The 24215-nt window shown below is 32.4% G+C and overlaps 1 protein-coding gene across 3 annotated transcripts in view; it reads left to right on the top strand.

Annotated features, from left to right (window-relative positions):
* The window catches only part of SEMA3A (semaphorin 3A), a 455650-nt gene that overhangs the window by 346603 nt on the left and 84832 nt on the right, over positions 1–24215 (top strand). For all 3 annotated transcript variants that reach the window (XM_034667173.1, XM_034667177.1, XM_034667180.1), the window contains one exon: positions 16336–16429. In XM_034667173.1, the coding sequence (XP_034523064.1) occupies positions 16336–16429 (94 nt within the window). The remainder of the gene's footprint in view (positions 1–16335; positions 16430–24215) is intronic.

Raw genomic sequence — 24215 nt, 5'->3', positions numbered from 1 at the left:
GGTTATAACCATACATTTGAGGTTCAGTTGTACTTCTCTGTTCCGAAACACTGGACATGTCAAAGCTTCTGCCTAACAACCAACCGGGTCTTCCTGATCACGCATTCATATTCGTCTTTTCCATTTTGCCTCCTTTGTTTTCAAAAGTGCAAGAGGGATACAAAAATATTAAAGGAGAGTGATGATTTTACTTGTTTTTGAAAAGGTAAAAAGATACAAAAAATTAGTAATACAACAGGGTGCTTAAGATGAAATTAATTTTATCATATAAATAGTTAAAAACAAATATCTTCCATGTTTTGTAATTGTCCTCTGTTAAATATACTTGACTTTTATCTTCAGGAAGATTTCAGAATTCCACAACATCCAGTTGTTCTATGGTTCATAACTTTTGCATGTGATTCAAGACATTCCTCAACTTAGTTCCTATCATATTTTCTCCTTTTTTGATTTTGCGGCCGTTTTTAATTTCCATCTGTGTTTACTCACTGTCCTCATCCCAGCCCACCAGTTACTTTTTCTCCCCAGAAGAGTGTCTAAGATTTTATGGTCAGGTTCAAAGCTCTGTGTAATACGATATCCTCCTACATCTATGTTCTCATTTCCTACAACACCCCCTCTCATCCTCCCTTTCCTCCTCCTAAACTTCAAATACAGTCCATTGATGCAGTTAGCCAAAAAATACCTCATTCCAAATGTAGCATCCTCCCTTACTAATATAGGCATATCCTTATCCTTTTTTCTTAATATCCCTTGAGAATCCCACGTTGTCAGGCATCACATTACATAGGCGCTTTCAGATTTCAGCATACTGGAACTTTACTTTTCCTAATGGCATTATCTTTGACAATGTATAATGACTGTGCATAACAGCTTACAAGTAGGTTTTCAGAATATTGGACAGTATACATCTATAAGACAAAAATAATTCACTTGTATGTAAGTGATGAATCACTAAATTCTACACTTGAAACTAATATTACACTATATGTTAACTAACTGGAATTTACATAAAAACTTGAAACTTAAAAAAATAAAAAATAAAAAAAAATAATTCACTGGCTGTTGAGAACAGATTCCTACCTTATTTTGTTCATGTTCAGAAATTTTGACTTAAGCGTTAGGATATTTGAGGTAAATGGATGTTGCAGCTTTTTTATTAATCAACGGGAAAGGTGCCTGATTCTTAGTTTTTTTTAATGTGTACTACATTGGCTTTAGCAAAATTTGAGTATCTTCAAGTAGATGGAGTTAGATTTCTAGTACATACCATATCTGGGAGCAAGAATTTAAATGACAGGAGGGGCGCCTGGGTGGCACAGTGGTTAAGCGTCTGCCTTCGGCTCAGGGCATGATCCCGGTGTTATAGGTTCGAGCCCCACATCAGGCTCCTCTGCTATGAACCTGCTTCTTCCTCTCCTATTCCCCCTGCTTGTGTTCCCTCTCTAGCTGGCTGTCTCTATCTCTGTCAAACAAATAAATAAAATCTTTAAAAAAAAAATAAATGACTGGAGACTAAGCTTGAATTCCTGATTTTTTTTTTTTTTAATTATTAAGACCACAACATTAAGTAGCTCTCTAAAGAAGGTGTTTTGCCTATTTGGGGAAGACTTTTTTATAATATCACATAGAGCAACAATATTTATATTGCTAACCATTTAGTAATCTAAATGAATTTTGCCCCAGTCCTTATTATTTCAAATTAGTTATGAGACCTTCTAAACAGAATGGGTATAGGGGATTATTTTATGATTTATGGAAAATTAGAATAATCAGATCATGCCATGAGTGGTTTTGCCTACATTTTTATGCATTTATTCTCAGCTTTCTAAATCCAACTCTCCATAGAGCTGATTGAACTTGGTTTCAAATGTTTTTGAGTAAAAATATATAAAGCAATGTGTACAGAATTCATTAGTTAGACCTGATTCTTCTGCTTTGTTATTTCATTATCCTAATTTTAAAATTGCTTTCAAGTAAAGTGTATGTATCATTTTGGTTGATAACTACTTAGTCATTTGTTCAAAAAATGAACAGTAATTTTAAACACTATTGGGAAAAAACAGCCACATAGTCATTTTTCTGGTTTTAATAATTAAGTTTTTTAAGCATTATTATGAAAATAAATAAATGACACTTAGGGATTTGGAAGAGATACAGAGAAATGTAGCAAAACCATAAGTAATTTTACAAAATTAAACCAGACCCAAAAATCAAGATAATGAACGTACAACAGCTGAAATTTCATTGACATGGTTGGTGCTTCTAAGCCTACCACACACCCACCACTTGTATGGTCACTGATGCTCAGCCAGGCAGAAATCTAGACTTGAAGCAGGTCAACAAAACTAAACATAATTATAGTGGCACTTGAGATGTAGCTTGTATTGTATAAAGAATAATGCCTTTACAGAATTAGCTGTGGATTTAGGAATAAGTGTTGTAACAGTAATTCCACAAAGGTTACCATGGAAAGAGGCAGGATTATTTGCTAGAAAAGATTCTAAAGCTGAGATGCTGAATAATTGCTTATTCTCTCTGAACTTCGTTGATTTTATTGATTTTGATGGACTACGTAAAATAGTAAAATTAGCATTAATATTAAAATCAACAGTAAAATAGTAATATTAATTAATCTAAACTACCTAGAAGTCATGATTATCCTTTATTTGAATCAGTCATCATTTTGGTTTTATTAACATTTATTATATGCAATTTAAAAAAATCACATTTTTAAAGATACATCGTCTCAAATTATTAATTATATTTGTATTTAATTATGTTAATATTAGTTAACATATATTACAAATCATCTCTCATAAGTTGCTCATAATTTAGTGCCCTTTAATATAAATTTAAAGATAGACAGTATGTATCAGAAATTGGTTTATTTGCCAAAATAATTTAAGTGATCAGTTTTCAGTCAAATTTGGACCTCTTTGCATTTTGACGTTCTGTGTTTTAAAAATATTTTTTTAAGTGTCCAACTGTTCAATTCTGATATCACATTTTGAGGATGAGAACTATTTTCTTTATTATAACTGTGATGGCACAGCAATTGGCATTATATGCTATTTAAATGATCCTGTAAAATTTGGACATTTGACTATGTACTATTGTAGGTATAGAATACTGCTCTGAGAGCATGACGCCTGCAGTGTTTCAGTAATGCCACAACTCAAAATTTAGTTTTTTTGTCCATGTGGAGATTTTAGATGGCTTAAATTTTTTGTGAGTTAGAATTAATAATGGATTCATACAGGTATTCCTTGAGTTCAAAACTAATAGCATTATAAACTTTGCCTAGATTTTCTAGGGCATCCTTTGAAAAGGACATCAGGACTAAATTTTTACAAGGTAATGTAATAGTACCTTTTCTTTTTAAATTAAAGAGTAACATTTTAATGCAAGATCATAAATAAAGATGACTAAAAGAAAATATATTTCTTTTGCAAATACAATTGTTTTATTTAGCATTACAGTATTCTTCAGTGATGATAATATTAGAAATTGCCTAAATTCCTCAGGATTTACTACTCCACAATATACTCACTGCCTTTTTCATTATCTTTCCCATTCTTTTGTTATCATTTTGAGCTCTTTCCACTTCACGCTTCCTGCCGCTCATCCTTGTTACTTAGCTTTGCAGCTAGAATGCAGCTCAAATAAATAATTCACCATTTGAAAATGAATGAAACATATATAATATATTCTGCTCTTTCAAAAGCATTACTTCTTGCCTCTGAGTGTGCTTGCACACAACAGTGGCATGGATAATGAAGCTGATGACAACATACTGGTAAAGGGAGCAGAATTAGAGCAAAACTACAAAGCAAACCAATAAGCTACCCCAAAGGTAGAACCTTTTTTTTTTAAGTGTTTTTCTTCTGCCACCATGAGGCAAGTCATCCTCAACCTTGTTCACCATAGTGTTAGAGAGAAGCATAAAAAGAGAAAGAGGGCAGAAGAAAATAGGGACTTTTTAGTCAATATTATAATTTTTAAAAAGTCTGTTTTCTTAACCTTTAACATACATTATAATCTGAGGGTATCTATATCTTAAAATACTTGTAAACCAACTATCATACTTAAGATTTTAAAATATATAATAATAAGTTGTACACATATTTATATGTAACATAAATATGAGGTCAGATATATAAAATACATGCGTATGTATGTATATATACATGTGTATGCATATTTATAACTATAATGCACGTATAGATATAATCAGTAGTCCAGCATAACTTTTTTATATTTGCATATTTTATTCCAATTTTTCCATTAGCATACATATTTAGGGGCTTTCTGATTGTAATTATGTGTATTACCCATCAACATTGATCAAAAATAGACTTGGGTAGATAGTGACAATTTTGTGTTTTGTTTTTTTTTTTTAAATCACTAGTGCCTAGACAGAAAACAATTTTGCTGTTTTCCCTTTCTTTTATTCCCACATCTGTCCATTGTTCAAGTTGAGCCATTCTTCTAAGTATGCCACAAATACATCATGTGCATTCTTTATTCAGCTTACTTAAACTATCTCTTCATTTTGAATTTGCATAACACAAAATATGTAGGAATATATGTCATAACTTAAAGTAATTAAGTTTTATTACCCTCAAATTTTATGTTAATATTCCCCCACCCCTGAAACATTAAATTTTTTAATGACAAGGATTAAAGTATATTTTTTAAGAAAAATAAATGGCCATGAATAAGCTGAGCAAGATATTGAGCTTTCAACTACTCTTAAAATTATTTGTAATAAAGATTCATTGTTTTCTCTAACTGAAAATGTCATTTTGAATGATATAAATTTCCAGTCCACGTGAATGGTAATTTTAGATGCACAGTTTAATTTTTGACATCATTCTATTTAATAAACCAATAAAAATGTTTGATTTATTCCAGATTATATAATTATAATTGTTTATTTGATAACAAAGAAACCTGGCTTAGGCAGAAACTGACTTCTACCAGTTAGATTCATTTATAAATAATTCAGATTTTTACTGTAATAGATTAGGAATAAAGACTCAAAAGTCACTCAACATATGATATAGGATGTCTCTATGGTCATTAATTTGAAAGCAAAAGAAGCCACCCAATGTCTGGGTACTTCTGTAAGGACTGCCGTGCCTTTAATTTTCAGTAGTTAACTATACACTCTTAGAGCTCAATTCTTAAGGAATCTGTATAATTAATTTAGATATAAATATTTGGAACAGTCCATTTTTAAATAAAAGTGAAGAGCAGTATGCATATAGATCAACTTAATTATATGAAAAGAATGAGCAAAAAACTATGGAAATTTATGATGCTATGATAATTAGAGTTTCACATCACTTTGAAGTCCCCATTAACTTCTATGTTTAGCCATGATTAATTGCTAAACCTTATAATACTTCCATTATGAGATATGTGAGCATGACCACATCCTTCTGAGGACTTTATCATATGAAGTAAATCTGAAAAATCAGGACTAGTGTATAGTGTATAAATACAGTGTATTTTTGGTGATTCGGTTAAGTTATAATACTTTATAGGGGTTGCAAACTCAAATGCCTATGGTGACTGTACAGGTGACATAACAAGATGAAAGAAACACAGAACCATAGGGAACAATGGAAATGGATTGTCCTATGAAAAGTCCTAAGTCTCATGAAAAGGCATTCAAATTCAAGATTTCAAAACCTTGTGCCAGCAAATAAACCATGTCTCCGGGCCACATTCAGTCCATGCACTGTCAATTGAAGATTTGCTTTGATAATAAGATGTAGAGACCCTGTTTATTTAAATATATGAACTACATGATTATTGTATAAAATTTTAAGAAAGAGAAAAACAATATAAATAGAAAAAAATTTGCGAATAATATAAACTAGAGACAATATTATAATGAATTTCCTTCAGTTTTTTTTTCATGCATCTTACATAATTATTGCATTATTGCTTTGGCAATATTTTCATAGGTATTAATTTTAGGTATTATAATTGATAGACACATCTATTATGCCTGTATTATAATCAGTTATGTAGGTATAACATAATTTACCACACCTTTCTTATTGGTATTTAATTTTTTTTCAGTATTCTAAATTACATGATGAACTTTGTCTTGTTTTAATTTTTTCCTTTTTTTTTTTTTTGCATTTGTATATATTTCCAAAAGTAAAATAATCAAAGTGTGTGGACATTTTTGAGGCTCTTTCTAATTCCCAAACTATTCTCTAAAACTTATATTCTCACAAAGAATTTATAGTATTCTCTCCTACAATACGTCTGCCAAAATAATAAACATTTAAATATTTCCTAATTTGCTAAAAGAAAACCATATACTTACATGATATGATTATGGTAGTACTTAAATGACCAAGTTTCACTTAAACATGTCTTGGTATAAATAAAATGTTACTTCTATTGGCCTCATTATTTCCCAGAGAGTATCTATGAAACAATCTTGAAATGTAAAGAATCCATATGAGTAGATGTCAATACTTCTTACAGTACATATGCTTCTTTCTGTTGACATATTTAAATTTAAGTTGATAATAATTCCCAGTGGTATCTAATCACGGATGTGACAAACACATTTGTAAAAAGAACTGTTAGAAAGTAATAGCTCTACTTTCACAATTAGGATAAAAAAAATTCTGGTGCTTTATGAAGTGATAAGATAGCAAATAAAAATGTAACTATGCTCTTTGAACATAGAAGACTTAAAATGCACAGGGAAAGAAAGATCAAGTTAATTCTTCCACTATTTTATTTTTTTGGGGGGGGCAGCGATTTGCTCTTTGGTTGAACTTACTTTATCAGGTCTCACTGTGGTAAAACATGTAGAGTAAATTGTTCATGTTCTGGAATTTCTCATTCTAGCCAAGATAGAATTTTCCCTTTCATTGTTATATACCTTGGGAGTTAACAAGCATTCATAGCTGAATAATTATACTATGACAGGTATGTGTTATCTGCATAAACTCAAATTAAGCTCCTATTAAAAACATAATCTGCATGAAGTATGAACACATATGCTTTCTGTTTTCCTTGGTTTATATCATTAATTTTAATGATGACAGAAAGCAGATGAATTATGTCACTGTTTGAGGAACCCAGATAAATTCAGGTTCCTTAAATTTAGGAACCTATTTAATCCAGCTGTAAGGACTATATATTGTTACTAGGGTAGAGTGATACTAATTTTTCACAAACTTGGGAACAAAGTAATTTCATAAATTTTTTTGCAAATAAGGTTAGAAATATGTTAATTTCTTCTACTTGTCTTTACTATATTAATAGTATAGTGCAAGGACTATATTAAATACAGTTTTATCTGTTATGATGAATTCAGTTAAGATTACTTCAAGGTCTAACGTATAAACTACAGGGAATGTAAAGTTGAATTAAGAGATATTAATATGACAACATTTTATGTATGATGTGTATTCATGAAGTAACATGGTTGTGCAAATCAAGTACAAAAAAATTAGGCTTCTTTAATTTCTCTAGCTATTCTTGATTTTAGAAATTGGCTACCTGGTTCAATAATATACTAGCAATGTGACCTTTGGCAAGTCATTTTCCTCTTTGTTACTCCATCTACAAAATTAGTATAATCACACTGTTTCAGGGGTATTGTGAGAGTAAAAAGTAATACCTACAACGCACTTAGGAGACTGTGCTTGGCTAATAGTTGCTTAACAGGTATTAGCTATTGTTATCATCTAAAATGAGTTATCAACATGCTATCATAGCAAAGATATACCATTCATAATATATTTATGATAATTACAATTAACTAGATTTCTGTATGGTTAAATATGCTTCTCTATGTTAAAACACCATATATTTCATTTAATTCTTAAGGCTGTGGTTTATTTCCATTATTTCCATTTCATAGATAAGAATATTGGCACTTCAAAAAGATTAATAATTGGTACAATGAGTCATAACATCTAGATTTCATAATCCATAAACAATATTTGCTCATATCTACCTTAAAGTACAAATGACAGGAATATTCTGGATCACGGTAAAGCCATATGATCTCTGGAGACCAATTTCAGAGGTAAGATTTCTGCTATACTAATGCAATGCTTGAACAGATTATAGCATTGAAATCAGTGGGGCCAGGAGCCAACCATCCCTACTTAGGTTTTTAACCTGTAGATGAACTTAATGGAAATGTTGTCTACCCTGATGATGTTATCCTTCTTTCTGTTTTGGATCCTAAGAATTTCTCAGGAACAGAAATTATGTTCAATAAAAAAGTCTGTATAAATATATCTAGAGAATGATCATAGCTCATGAATATTAAACTGGACAATATTTTATATAACTGACACATTTTTTGTTATTTAATAGATAACATTTATTTTTGTTATAACAGTTGTTATAGTTGGTTATAGTTGTTAGAGTTGGTTTTGTGGCTTTACTTGCTGAGGAAAATTACCTTTCCAGGGTGTATATATATATAAAAAAAAAGTAGTGGTAGTTATTGAATAAGTATAATAATAATTATTGACTAAATATTTTAGCATCAAATGACTACATTTTGGATTTAAAACTAAATATTACATTTCTTATACATCTAAAACTACTCAAAACAAGGGGTGCCTGGGTGGCTCAGTCAGTTAAAGTTTGAGCCTTGATTTCAGCTCAGGTCATGATCTCAGGGTTGTGAGCTTGAGCCCCACATCAGGTTCCGCACTGGGCATGGAGCCTGCTTAAGATTCTTTCCCTCTCCCTCCCTATTTGCTCCTCCCCACCACACGTACTCTCTCTCAAAAAAAAAGGGGGGGGGGAAAACTACTCAAAACAATTAATATGAAAATAGGGCTTTGTTAGTATACTCAGACTTAAAAGTCCTTATAGGTATAAATCCTTTTCTTGAACTTATCTTTCAGTCTTTCAGACTTTTTTTGTTTGCTTTTGTTTTATATTCTAATTAATAGTCATTTATTTGATGTTTTAGTTTACTGCGGAGAAAGATAAAATTCTAATATGATATAATATGGCTGAAGTCATAGCTAAATCTAAGGCAGGACTAATACATTATAATCAGTGCAGCAATTTTATTTGCTTTATTCATGTAACATTCAGTAAGAGAGACCAGGGGTTACATTTCTTTTGTTTCTTCCTACAATGTACGTTGTTAAATAACTCTTTTTGACATACTAATTTTTATGAAGTTTATTATTTGTAATTGGTCTTATATTCTTTTGAAGAGCCAAGGACTTTTAATAGTTCTCAACTTTGAAATCACTGTGGAAAATAAGGAGGTTCAAACAGGCCAGGAAACTTAAGTTTGAATGATTAGAATAGCAGAAGGATTGGGACTGAAGTTCAGAAGCTGAATTTATAAAAATAAATGAATCCCAAGTAACAGTATATAAAGAAAAGGAAAATGGGTTTTAAAAACCTGGATATCCCTGCATTATGCTCAAGCGGCAGAGGGCGGGGGAGGCAAAGAGCCAGAAGCAAATGTCCAAGTTCAGAGTGATAGGATAATAGAATCACACCATGTTAGAAATAGAAAGGTCTTTATAGAATAACTGATTTGGAAACTCTTAACATGACTACCACATAAAGTCAATAATCCCTAAACACTGCTTATAAAACATGTATATGCTTAGCTTCAGTTTTCTTGAGGAAAGAATCCATAGCTTTGCTGGAAAATGAAAGGGGATTCTGTTGGGAAAAAAGTTAGAAAATGTGAGCTACAAAGAAGCTTGACCAAACAACTTGATCAAGACACAGCATACAGCATACAAAAATTCTTTAAATTGCTGTAATGTGTAAAAAAGACCTACTTCTGCCCTCCCCTGACAATGGCAATGGTTCTTTTCCTGCCACCAGGCACGTATGTCTCTAAATCATCCTGCCCATCACTGTCAGATTCATCATAATATTGCACCTCTTTGATGCTCTTGTTCTCCAGCTAAGATTATCACTGTGTCACTGACACCTTCTGAATACACATTAAAGTGCTTATTTTGGCAGAGAAAACTTTGCATTTTGATTCCAAATGTATTTTTTAGCCCTATCTCTTAATGTATGTACATATTCTTCATTGTCTAAATTCGACTTTGTTATTTATCAAATATGAATTTATTTTTGAGGGGATTTTATTCTTGCTGTTTCCCCTAGATAGAATAATCTGCCTGCCTGCTTCCTCTGCCCTCCCTTATGAGCTCCTCTGACCCTCTGCACCCACAGCCAGTGCACACACATACACACACGTGTGCTCACAGCTACACTCATCTCTCACCAAAATACATCTTTTAAGTGTGAAATCAAATAAAGCCTTTTTTCCTATGCTGGAAATAGAAAATAGAAATAGAAAATTAACCCCAATTTGAACTCCTGTGGCTTCCAGTTTCTATTATTTTAGGATGTCTCTCACATACTATGTGTGGTAAACCCATTTTTTTTAAATGTAGTGGTTAAAAACATGGATTTGGAAAGAGTTCTGTTATCAAATTCTTATTCCACCACTAGTCAGCCTTATGATTTTGAGTATTACATGTAAATGTCTCAGTTGCTCATCTGTAAAGCTGGCATAATAATAGGGTTATTTGAAGATTAAAGTGAAATAATATACTTAAAGTACTAGGACACATTAACACTTAGTATATGTTCATTGTTAAGTGAAATAACCACCAAGTAGCTTTATAAGCTTGTAATATTGTATGTATATAATGTAATATTGTATTATATAATGTGCTGTTGTTACATATCTTTTGTTATTTCTTGTACCTTCACATTTCAAGCATAATTCTTAATCACAGGTCACTGTATTTATCATATTAATTAACATTATATTAGTGCTTCATAAAACTTTCTAAAATAGATACAAAGATGAAATGCCAGTGAGAAATTATGTATTTAATGAGTAGAAAATTACATTCGGCAAGCCCGAACAGCTCCTCTAGTTTGCTGTTCCGTTCGCCTGCATCCAGGAGCTACTTGAAGTAACTTCTGTTGAGTACAAAATGGTGAAGTGGAGGGGCGCCTGGGTGGCACAGCGGTTAAGCGTCTGCCTTCGGCTCAGGGCGTGATCCCAGCGTTATGGGATCGAGCCCCCACATCAGGCTCCTCTGCTATGAGCCTGCTTCTTCCTCTCCCACTCCCCCTGCTTTGTGTTCCCTCTCTCGCTGGCTGTCTCTATCTCTGTCAAATAAATAAATAAAAAAAAATTAAAAAAAAATGGTGAAGTGGAATATTTAACACTGGAATGATAGGATGCACAGGAAAAAGATTACATTGTTCAGAAAGATTTTTGAAGTTCTGCAAAGGAATGTTCTAGTAATTTTACCCTCCATGAAGATGTCTCTATTAAGAGGGGTAGTATTTTTTAATAGGGTCAATGAAAATCATTAAAGAGGAACAGGGATGTAAAAACAAAAGGCCTGTATGGTTATACTCTTTGTCACTAGGTTTTACTTTTTATCATTTATAGTAAGAGTAAATGCATATTTGAAGTGTATAACAAGTATCAATAATAAATAGTGACACAATACACGAAAAAGTTAAAGGGTATATGCTATTTTTAAAACTCTTTTAAAACTCGCTTTAATATTTGAATTGTATAGTCTGCCTCTACCACACAATTGTGTTTATCTGGGTCATATCCTTAAACGTGTACCTGCAGAGATTAGAGGAAAGTGATTCAAATGGAAGAATGACATCCAGAACTGTTTGGGACATCTATTTATTCATCTGTACTGCCATTAAATGGTACTTAGTATAACCCTGGTTAATAAAAATGAAAAATTAAACTAGTGTTTTTAGTATAATTCTCTTCTTGTAGATTTCGTGGACCTTTTTTTTTTTCCCTTTTTTACTATGACTGTGATGTGATGACAAGTCTTCTTTCCTTGGATGCCTTCCTGATTTCCAATTTTATTCTTTGCTGTTAAGGGAGTGGGATTCAGGATCTAGAGCTGCATTGTCTAGTAGACCTTCTGTGACAATGGAATTGTTTGCACCTATGCAGTCCTGTAAGCACTTGAAGTGTAGCTAGTGTAACTGAGGAGTAGAATTTTTAGTTTTAATTAATTAAATAGCCTCATGTGGCTCATGGCCATAATATTGCACAACATAGATCGAGTCACCTTTTTAGGAAAAGTAAATTGCAGATGAATTTGATCCACAAAATCATCTCCTTTGGGCAAAATACAGCATGCCACAGTATTTCCTGTGAGATCCTGTTACATCCCATCTTTGCTGAAGCCAATATAGTCATTGCCTGTGTAGTATTGTTAATTAGAATATGCACAAAGGAAGCCAATAAATTATATCTGTAGGAATCTCTGAAGACTTCTCCAAGGAAGAGACTTTTTAATTTACTCTTAAAGGGAAGGAAGTTCACCTTGGGGTTGAGGGCTGAGGGTAGGTGAGGAGAGAAGAAAGAGGTTTCAGACAGAGATGAGAAAAAGCATACTGTGACCAGGGATCAGTATAGCTAGCAAACAAGGTGTGTCTTGTGAAGAGCAAGAGAGGAGTAAGAGCAATTTGGAAAAAAAAAATAGAATAATATGTTTTTAAATACTGTCCATGTATTGGTTTGACTTAATTTTATTTGGTTTCCCACCCTAAATGGTCATTCTATCATATATATGTAGGATTTCCTTTTTTCTTTCTTTCTTTTTACAAACATCATCTATGTTTTAATCATTAAATAAAACAACTGAAATTACAACTTTGTTACCTAAATTTATTACTTGGGGAAGATTGAGATTTAGGAAATTTATTGCCATGATGTCACCAATGGTTTATAATTTATAAGACTTTGGATTAGACATTAGCACAGTTATTATTTCCTCTAATGCCTTACCTCACCACAGTCTAATAACATTCAGGAAATCCAAAAGACAAAGGGGAAAGAGTGGTCTTGAAAGCTAAAAATAGTTGCTGAAAACTGATGCAATCATGTAATAAAATATGGCCCAATAACTTATATGATATGGTCATAGTATCTGCTAAAGCAATTAGAATCCATGCAGCTAGATTTTTGTTCATGGATTTCTAAAAATGAAAATCACTTCAGCCCAAGTAAGACATATAAAGCTCTGAAGTTTAATTGTGTACATTGGTCTTAGGATTTCTGGTCTTATTACTTGCACATGTGATCTATTTAGCACTCTTAAAACAGAAAATCATTGAGTAGCAGTCAGATTTCAAAAGGCCTCTAAGCCCAGCCAGAGGTTGTACATGTGATATGTTACATATGACAACCTAGGATGTGATTATTCAGTTATATTAACACAGAGTTTTGTTTTGTTTTGTTTTTACAGTGAGTTAATATCTTCACACATCTAGTAGGTCTTGCTCACAAGATAACAAAAACAGCAATGTGGGTGTGTCTTTATATCAATCACATTGAATTTATCAGACATATTAAAAGGATAGTCTGTTTTAGTTGAGAAATTTTACGCATACTATAATTAGTGATATTTTTCAGGAAAGCTTTTGAACTAGACTGTGGTCTAGCTATAGGTAAGAAAAATTTTCACTGCATTTTGGGAGTCCATAGCATTTAGATAAATTTCAAACACCCATCCTAATTTCCACTGATGAAAATATAGGCAAGCATTTCCACTGGCACAAGAGATACTGATCAGTATAGGAAAGAATGGTTTTACTGTGGCAACTATAAACAATGGAAAAATGAAATTAATGGATATTTTTTAGAGCATCCTAATTTGAGTTTCAGAAGGATTTAGGAATTGTCTTAGGCCCAGAATTAATAAAAGACAGAGCCAGAGATAATAGGTCTGTCTGACATCAACACCTTTGCTCCCCATTACTGTATGTAATGGGTATAAATTTTACACTATAAACTTCGTATGTAAGAAGTGTCTTTTACCTCCCTATTCAGAAATGAAATTATGTTTATTCCAGGCTCCCTTGTCAGTAGGCTGGAAAGGAAATTCAGTGTTTTACCCTTTAATGGAGTTATGTGACAATATAGAATTACATGATAGATAACCCAGAAATTTGGATGAGAGTTACATTTAAAAGAAAAAGGGAAAACGAAAAGACCAGCTTTGAACACATTATCTGACACCAGGACAAAGTGTAGTTTTTCATCTTCTCTTTGATCATAACTGACATGCTTAACCTCACTGCTATGAAGTTTAATCCTTGACCTTGTAAATCAAATATTAAACATGAGGTTGGAAGAACTTACCTACCTTGGTGTTGTCTTATTAACTTGGACACATGTTCCCAGACATCAAGTGTCTCTTACTTTGATGGGTACCTCCTGTATCTTTTGTCAGTTTTGCAAAACGTCTTATAAGGATAAGAAATTTGTAATAACACTTATAACAATATTTTCAACCACACCATCACTTCTCTCTGCTTCTTCCTTTTTATGAGAAATAATCACATATACAAATTTTAATAACATTTTCTGTGATTTATAGCAATGGAGTATATATCTTTTACTGACCATATTTATTTTGGATTATTACCTGATTTTTATCAAAATATATCTAAATAATACTTAAGGGATTCTCCTGTGCTTTTTCTAGGTGTATGTCAAGTTTCACATTATGATTTTAATATTCAAGTGCCTATGATAAATTTGTATTTGTAAACAAGTTTATAATTTGGTCACTTACATAACTAAAAGTAACATTTCTTTTAGATTATGCTAGAAAAGTTTACAATAATGATAACACCACGTGTTAAATTTTCATATTCTTTTGTTATAGTGGTTATGTGAGCAGTATCAAAGTAAAAATAAATTGTGTTCATTTTTTATTTTGCTGCTTTAAAAATGCTTTATTTTGGTTCTCTAATCCTTATAATAAACATGGAAGGTTAAATATCCTATTGGCATTGACTTTTAGAGACCTAAGGCTTAAAGAGATTAATTGGTGACCAAAGAACCAGAGCTAATCCTTGGCCCAAATGGGCCTGACTTCTGACTCACTACCCTTCCTACTATAACTTAGCACAGTTCTGAGAAACCTCATAAATTTCTGTGCTCTGTTAAATGTCAGAACTCAGCTGAAGGACCATCAGTGCTATGGATACCTAGTTACCAGTACAGAATCACTGCGAGGAAAGGATAAAATCAGTAATTCTCACTCATGGTAATAAAGATGGAGAATGCTTTTGCTCTGCTTCCTTTTGCACTCTTCTTCCCTAACTCAAATGAATTTTAAGAGTCATAATTTGAACCTCTGCCATTAGCTCCATCAGAAATATTAAATGTTAAATGTGATCCTTATTGGCCATAAAATGAACACCCTTTATTATTCTAAGGAGATAGAAAATACTTCATGTGAATAGTAGGGAAATGGCCCAAAAAGCTATTTTATTTCAGTCTGTGGACAAGTTAATGTGCTACTGGAAAAAAGCATATATATTCTGACCTAATTAATTCTCAGAGAACTTGTTTCTAAGAAGAGTGCTAGAAATTACCCCCTTCCCAATTTACTCCACTGTCACATAGATATTTCAGTAGCTTGATGCATTCTGAAAACAGGGTCTCAGTCACGAGTTAGTTACTTCCTTCTTAAGGCTTTTGTTGCAGTGCTTTCTGGAATACTTTCTATCTTGATACTTGTGCATATTTCTGTGTATAGTCAAATGTTCACTCCAGTTCCTGGGTCCTTGAGCCTCAGCTGAGCAGATTTTCCTCTGATAAAAATGTGTCACCTCTGTGCTGTTGTCCTGATGACACTACCTCTAGGTACACCTCCCCTAAAATCCAGTTTAATATTTCACACTTAAATTGAGAAAGATAGTTTCAGGTATCTCCCACCTTCTAATGTGAGTAATTTTTAAAAAATGCTTGAGAAGCGTATAAACAGAAAAGTTGTAGGCATGATAATGTGGGGGAAGTGACTGATGCGGCTGTTCAGCATTTTCTGCTGGAAGGTACTACAGAAAAGTAAGATAGTGTATTTTGTTCTAGATCTAATATAACAGATTGATATTTTTTTCCTCTATGTGAAGGAAGAAAAAAGTCATTTAAATTTAAAATTCTCTCTTTTCAAGAGCCATTAGGGTTGTGCTTGGCATACCTGTGTGATAAGATGATCTCTGTAGTCTTATCATGACGTGTCTTATTCCTTAGAGCTCATTTATACATTATTACTTAAAACATGCTAAGTGTTACTAAAAATCGCTGAGCTAAGTAGGTATTTGGCTAGTAATGGTTGGTTTTAATCCACTCGTGATTTTGCCATCTCTTAAGTTTACACAAATAATACCCCTTGATGGTGGACATGAATACTCAACCTCTCTCTGATTAACAGGTATGTTAACATAGTTATAAATAAATTCAGTACTTCTTTTTATTTTCTACAGGATAACATTTTTAAGCTGGAGGACTCACATTTTGAAAATGGCCGTGGAAAGAGTCCATATGACCCTAAACTGCTGACAGCATCTCTTTTAATAGGTGCGTAGTCAACAATCAGTTAAATAGTGAATTTTCTATAGATAATAACCAGATTGCATGTTCCATTTTATATACCAAGACTTTCCATTATTAATCACAAACTATTTTAGGAGGATGTCAGTTGAGATATTTTCAAATATTTTGAAAATGAAGAAAAACACTAAATGCTGCTTTGATTTTTACACTGTCTAGTCTGTGATTCTTTTTAATCAAAATGGTTTAATAAATGTCTTTAAAATTGCCTGCTCAATAAGTATACATCCCCACTAGAACTTTAAAATTTATATTCTGAGAGAAAATGGTTTTGGTTTTCATTTTATGAAAGAGGTGTTTCCAGGGGGAATTTTGACAAGTCAGAAGAAAAGAATGAGATTCAGTCTATCTTGTTCATTGTCGTTACAAGATTTGTCACACTCTCAACATTTGGACAACTTAATCAGCACAATCAGTTTTAATGGTCGTACAATTGGCAGAGACCCTATTGTGTTACCTTGAGTTAATGAAGGACCTCACTTTAGGTCTTTTTTTTTTAATGTAACAAAACTTTTAATGTATTTCCTCTACACGTTCCTCTAACCATCTTCTTTTCTGTTGTCTTCTTTCTTCTTTTCCTTCAACAATGTAGCTGGGTAGGGGATGCTTAGTCATAGTTCTAAAGGATGGAAATAGGAAGATAGAAGTAAGCAGAAGAGAAAACCTTAGTCTGTATTGAAGGATAAAGAATTGTTTCCACATATTTTAATCACCTTTAGATTGTGTTAAACAAACACACAAACAAAAAGTGATACATCATTAAACAATTATTCTTTTTTCTTTTCTTTTAACTTTTGGGCATACCAGCAACCAAAAACACAAAAGATTCTGAGTCATTACCCTGTTCCAGAATATATTTTTCTGTATGATCATGTAGAAATTATATAACTTTTGTTTGCTTTTCTTTTTTCCCCTTTTCTAGAAAATATAGAAAGCAATTATTTGATAATAAAAATAATAGTGAAACTTATCAAGTATAAAATTTCTAATTGAATTTTGAATGAGAAGTCTAGATTTTTTTAAAAAGGAAATTCAGGTTATTATTTGATACATCCTAAGTTCAGTTTTGCCAGTCTTTTGTTTTTAAAAATAACTTTTTTCCTACTTAACAAAATAAATTCTAGTCATATTGACTACAGCATTAAGTATGAAGATATATTTTTTCCAGTATTCTCTAGTGCTTACTTTACCACTGTTTTTCACTGGTCTATTTTCTATTAAGAATAAGAACATTACAACATGAATTATCTCCTCTGTTGCTTTTCAGATGTAGACAATTTCAGTCCATTTGATCCATTTATGGAGCATTTTAACAAAAGTTTAAGACCTGAAGGAATGTAGCAAATGTAGCACACTTATAATTTTCCTATTCACAGATGGCCTAGTGATTACATGTGGATGACTTCTTTAAGTGCACACACAGAAATGTGAAAGTTGTCTTAAACAAAGGGGAGGAGTTGTACCTTGCTCAAACTTGCAGCCTATACTTATTTAAATTGCAGACTGAAAAAAAAAGGTAGATATTCCTCAAAAAGCGGTATGTTAAATTGTGCCTAGAGCAGCTTTAATTTGTGGTATGTTTCTCAGTGGGGATTTGCTTGATTATTTATTTTAATATTCCATTGAGAGGAGATGATGACAAGTAAGTATTACATAGTTCATATGGTATGCAACCACACAATGTCCACAAAGAATGTGAAACTACATAGTTTGGGTTTTATATTAGAACTTCTTTGAAAAAGCTGTATAAATTTGTGAAAAGGAAAAGAGAATGAGGTAAGTTTCATGAGTCAAGAAGAGGATGTGTGGCTTAAAACAAAACAAAACAAAACAAAAAAAACAGCTTTTAAATGCAAGTCCAGACTTCACCTATCCAATCAGTAAAATAATCGAGTAACTTTTACAGCTATTTGGTTCTTCTGACAAGGAAAATTATTCAAGCCAGCATAAACTGATTTCTGAATCCACTGAATAGCAAGATACAGAAAAATGAACAGGCCATACTAGACCTTGGAAAATCCCTCAAAATATCTCTAACCTCATTTTAATTCAAGAGCAGTGACTTTATTACCTGCTTTCTTTATAACTATGCTACAAATTCTTCCTCTTGTAATACATTTAATTCCCCTTGTTGAGTTTTTGTTGTCATTTTCTCTTGTGCTGCTTTAAAAACCATTTGATGGAGTTTTTATCAACATAAATATTTTCTGTAGCACTTCCCAGACTTTTACATACAAGGGTAACACCTGTCTCTGAAATATACAGATTGTACATTGTGTATTAGAGAATGGCTATTAGGAAAGCCTGTCTGCCCAAGAGATGTTGCATATATTCTCCTCATTTCAGCACATAAGAGAAAATTTCAAGGTAATTCTGGGCTGTTTCCTTCCCCAATACTGGGAAATAAAATTTCATATTTGACTCAAACCACCTATAAACTGGTTAGATTAGGCTTGACAGCAGATACTTTTTATATCATCAGTCCCTTATTAAGCAGTTTCAACCACTAATAAGCTTTCAGTTCAGATGACAGCTTAAAAATTAGTTTATGAAATTCATCAAGGTTTAATATAACATTTTCAAAATGCCATAGTTTTTTTATCATTAATGTTTTTAATAGACTTTGCTTTTTAGAACAGTTTTAGGTTCACAGTAAAATTAAGGAAAAGAAATCAGAGATATCACATACACCCCCACACCCACTCATATAGGCTCCCCCATTATCCACTTCCTCCACCAGAATGGTACTTCTGTTACAAGTGAGGAACAGCACTGACACATCATTAACTCACAGATATAAGGAGGGCACTCATCGTAATGAGTACTGGGTGTTAAATGTAAGTGATGAATCACTAAATTCTACTCCTGAAACTAATAGTACACTGTGTGTTAACTAACTGGAATTTAAACAAAATGCCATGGGTTTTTAAGCTGGTGACCACAGAAAATATGGATTCTTTCCTGAGTAATGCATAGCTACTAAATTAAGTCTCCAAATTTTATAGCATGTCCTAAGTTTTTAGAGGACCATCAGGGAAGGGAGGGAAAACTGAATGGAAGGAAGTCAGAAGGGGAGACAAACCATGAGAGACTCTTGGCTCTGGGAAACAAATTGAGGCTTGCTGGAGGGGAGAGGGTGGGCGTTGGGGTAACTGAGTGATGGACATTAAGGAGGGCACGTGATGTGATGAGCACTGGTTGTTATACGCAGTTGATGAATTGTTGAACATTGCATCTGAAACTAATAATGTACTATGTTTTGGCTAACTGAGTTTAAATTTTAAAAAATTAAAAAAAATAAAACTCCTTAGTAAAGTTAATTTTTTAAATCTCCTTTAATAAAATCATTCTGTCAATATGAAATTATTCCAGTGTTTATTTTTAAGTATGTCTGTTTCATCCACCTGTAAATATTTCAATTTTAATGACTTTGTTTAAAAATTCTTTATAAAAATAGCAGTATCTCCCCTACTCAGAATAAATGCCAGGTGTTGACACAAGAATAAAATCTTGTATTTTCCACACTAATTGTCATCTCACATTTTCATGATGTGAAAGGAATAGTCAGCTTGAAAGTATTTTTATTTCCTCATTGTATTCTTCCCCAGGCATTGTAGTGCTAATAATTTAGAAATAACCTATCACTAAGTAGTATTATTGAAGTCTATTGCAAGGGTCTAGGACTTTTAGCTATGTTCTATTTCCCCAAGATAGAATTCTGGCTTGCCTCAGGAAAGAATGTAATTTGACAGAATATGCTCTCACTTAGTATTAGGTCAAATGAGGTACTTCCTATATTAATTAACTATAATTGAGAATATTATTGGAACCTCCCAGAACCTCAGTTTCTTTATATGTAAAATGGCATGGCCATGCTAATTCCACTAGTTTGTTGTGAGAGTTAAATGAGACAATTTAATAACGTATCACATTTGAGTGCTTAACATATTTCTGGAATGTATGTAGAGGTAGAAACCAAGAAAAAAAAAAAAACAATAGTGGTTTCTATAAAGGAGTCTGAGAGACAGATTTGGTACCTTATAAATTTTATATTTTTAATTTTGTACCATGTGTACCTATAAACTCAAAAAATGTTAGTTTAAAAGGACAACATAGGTAACAAAGCCAGCATATTATATTTATTAGTACAGAGAAGATGGTCAATAGACGTAAAAATGTAAAATTATTCCCATACACTTCCATTCTCAAGAAATGGATTCCACGCCCTGCATGTATGTATATGTATGTGTTTGTGTGTATGTATCTGTGTGTAAGAGAAAGAGAAACATAAATTAATTTTTCCTCTGTTTCTAATAACTCTGCTACTCTGTGAGTGGAATTTACTTAAGGTGTTAACAATATAATGGCTTGTCCTTAGGTTTGTTTGATTTTTGCTCAACGTCCATGTCACACGTTACACCTGTGTTAGTAATGCTACGATTTCATCAGGAAATGTTTTTTTCACCTTCTATTTCTTCTCACCACACCCTTCTTAGGAATTGTAATCTAATACAGTAATTGATCTAAGCCACATTTTTACTTCATTTTGAGCTGTGAACATAAAATCCAGAAGTACATATGAACTTTTGTTTTTAACACATGCTTCTCAGGTAATTCTGCCGTGGTGGAAATGGAGTTCACTAAACTTTTTGTTCATCTCAGTAAAGAATGCTTTCCATAGAGACAGTTTGGAAATCTTATAGTTAAGAAAGAATGGCAGAGTACTCAAATAACAACTTTCATATTTGTCAATTTTTAGATTGTTAGTTACATCTGTCATCACTAATTTTTCTTAGTCTGATGTATTATTTTTGAGACATCAGACTTGCTATATGGTGTCTTTTGTGGAGAGTCTAAAAACTGTGTTGGACAGATTATTCACAACCACTTTTTGATATATATAACAATTCCTTGAGTATATTATTTTACCATCAATTTAATAAAATTGGACAAATGTCATCTTTTCTTTCACTAGTAGCTTAGTACATATGGAAAACCTAAAAGTATGCATTTTAACCATAATGCTATTTGAATCATTATAGGATAACATTTACCTAATACACTACTTCAGATTTTCAAAAAGACTTTTTTATATTAAGGGTCAGAAAACTGGAAAATAAGCACTATGCCCAAGAATCAACATATAATTTGATAACTTCATAAATGACCTAGAAACTACAAGTTTGGCAAGTAGACTGTTTTTGTTAAACATACTTGTTCTTCAAAAATAAGCCAACTGAGATATAGTAAATTTCTTATACTCACTTGTCATTAGGATTTTATATAGCTACAGGATGTACTCAGTCTTTAATCCATGGTGGAAATGCACAAGTACATTAAATAAAATATATTCTAAGTTCACTATTTATTTGCTGATGAGAATGCAAAAGTAGGATATTCTATCACTTTTACATTTGGGTGAAATAATAAATAGGTCCTACAGTTTCTGTGGAGTATTCATCCCTGATAAGAATCCTACAGACGTCTCAGCAGAAGATCTGGTTTACGGCCTGTTATAAACAACAGTTACTGATAATGAGCGATGACAATATGAGAATGTACCTTTCATGGCCACTTAATTGTCCGGTGTCCTTACAGCTCACAAAAATCACATTGGCTCTTGCTAAAAATAATATTCAGGTCGGAGGGAATTTCTTAAGATGAGGCACCTGGAGCCTAAACTGCAAACTTCCTTGGTGTCTAAGTCAATTCTTTAATTCTGTTTTAGTAATAAATTGATCAGTAGCTCTCCTACTGAAGAACTCTCTGCTTTCTCTAAATGACCTACTTATCTACTGTCAAAAGAAAAACAAAATCAATCTTTCTGCCTTTGCCTTAATTTTGTTGATTTTTGCCTTGCTTATGTGGGACTGGATGAAAAAAGTGTAAGTTATAAAACAAGTATATAAATTAATAAGAGAAACAAATACCTATGTATATCCAAATAATAGTTTCTTTTGGTGGTGTTATTTTAACTCTCCCCTTAATAGAGGTTACATGTAATAGCGAGTGTAATTATGGATTTTACTCAAGCTAAAGCAAGCTCAAAAAAAAAAAAAAAAGATTGGGTGAAATGGGAGAAAGAGACTAAATCTACTAATTTCCAGTTATATAGTAAAATAAGTCATGGAGATGTAAAAAAAATGGCATTCTTTATTCTACCATTTATGATTATACCTCCTATTAGGCATGTTCTGTCTGACTACACTCTGGTATGAAATTGTTCAGTTTTCTCCTTCTCATGGTTCTCTTTTCATCTTTCCTGATTTTAGTAACCTAACATGTCTATGAGAGGGCAATGAGGTTCAACTAATAATTTAATACTTTTGATTTCTCATGGTAAAGAGGACACAAGGCATCCTATGGCAGGGGTGACAACATTAAAATATTTGAAATTAATATGAACAATTTAGGCTGCTTTTACAACACATTTTTAACTGATGCCCTCTTACACAGATCAAGAAAAATAATTTACCTGAAGTTTAAAAATCCATCACATCTATTTATCAATTATTTGTAAAAAGATAAAATACCAACCTTAGTAAAGTGATTGAAATTAAGTTAAAATTAAGGAGACAGTAGGCATTTACTTACATTTCAAAGTACCTTTGAAACTTATAAATAGCTTACTCATAGCATTTTTGTGCTTTTAGAAAAGATTTATTTTTTTACCTTGTTGGCAGATAAAATGTTACTGCAGCATATTATTATGAGAGCAGGTCAGATTTGAACTCGATATTTAATTAGGTGAAGAGAACACAAGAAGCTTTTGAATCCCAAAGATACCATATTATGACAATTTAGAGTCCTAGAGTACCATTCATTTAGCTAGTAATTTGTACTTAATATATTGTCAAACCATCATTTTTACTTGTCTTTGTTCACATCAATCCAAAATAAAAAAAAATATCACTATCTTAAAACTCATCTGTAAGAAAAGGCGTCTTTTTATCAAAATTTCATGCTAAACCTTGGAGTTGTGCACTGATTCACTCTGCTCAGCTCTTCTCCACTGCCTTAGACATTCTCCAAAGGTTGGTGCATTCAGACACATCAGAGAACCCCAGGTTCTACCAAAGGAATCGAGTTGGACCACTGAGAACGTCTGTTTTCATTACAAAGCCTTTATTTGTAAGTGAGAATTGAGGGTGTGAACAAAGAATATCACATGAGAAATCAGATTAGTAAGACTTTCCCAGAGGCATTTATACTTGAAGATGCACAGGAAGTTTTTTCAGTTTATCTAATAAATATGACAATCCTTTGGAAATGATAGTGTTATACAAATGTTTAAGTTAAAATTTACTCCTATTTCATTTTCTGATTATTTCTCAAATAGTGAATGCAGAAGCATTAACTTATCCAAATGATCAACAAGATAATATTAAGTTTACCATCATTATGGCAGATTATTTAGAGAAAATTTTATATATTTTTTTGTTTCGTTTTGCTGATAATTCACCACAAGTAAGCAGGCAATAGTAATGTGTTTCCTGGATGAAATGATAGGAGGTACTTTCTGTTAAAGGAAAGAAAATATAATTTTTACAACCTTTAGTTTATTAAAAGCTGGTATGGTTTAGTGTAAGAGGACAGGGAGTAAACAGGCCTGAGTTTGAACTTTCACCCTTACTTTCCTAGTTATTAGCTGAGCAACCTTGGGTTTCTTGAACTGTAAAATAGGGATAACATTTACATCACGGGATTGTTGACAGAACTAAATGAGGTAATTTGAAAGTGTCAAGCCACTGCC

This window comes from Ailuropoda melanoleuca, chromosome 1 (assembly GCF_002007445.2).
Source record: "Ailuropoda melanoleuca isolate Jingjing chromosome 1, ASM200744v2, whole genome shotgun sequence".
NCBI lineage: Eukaryota > Metazoa > Chordata > Mammalia > Carnivora > Ursidae > Ailuropoda > Ailuropoda melanoleuca.
Note: the sequence above shows the minus strand (reverse complement) of the source record. Positions and strands in the feature narration are given on the sequence as shown.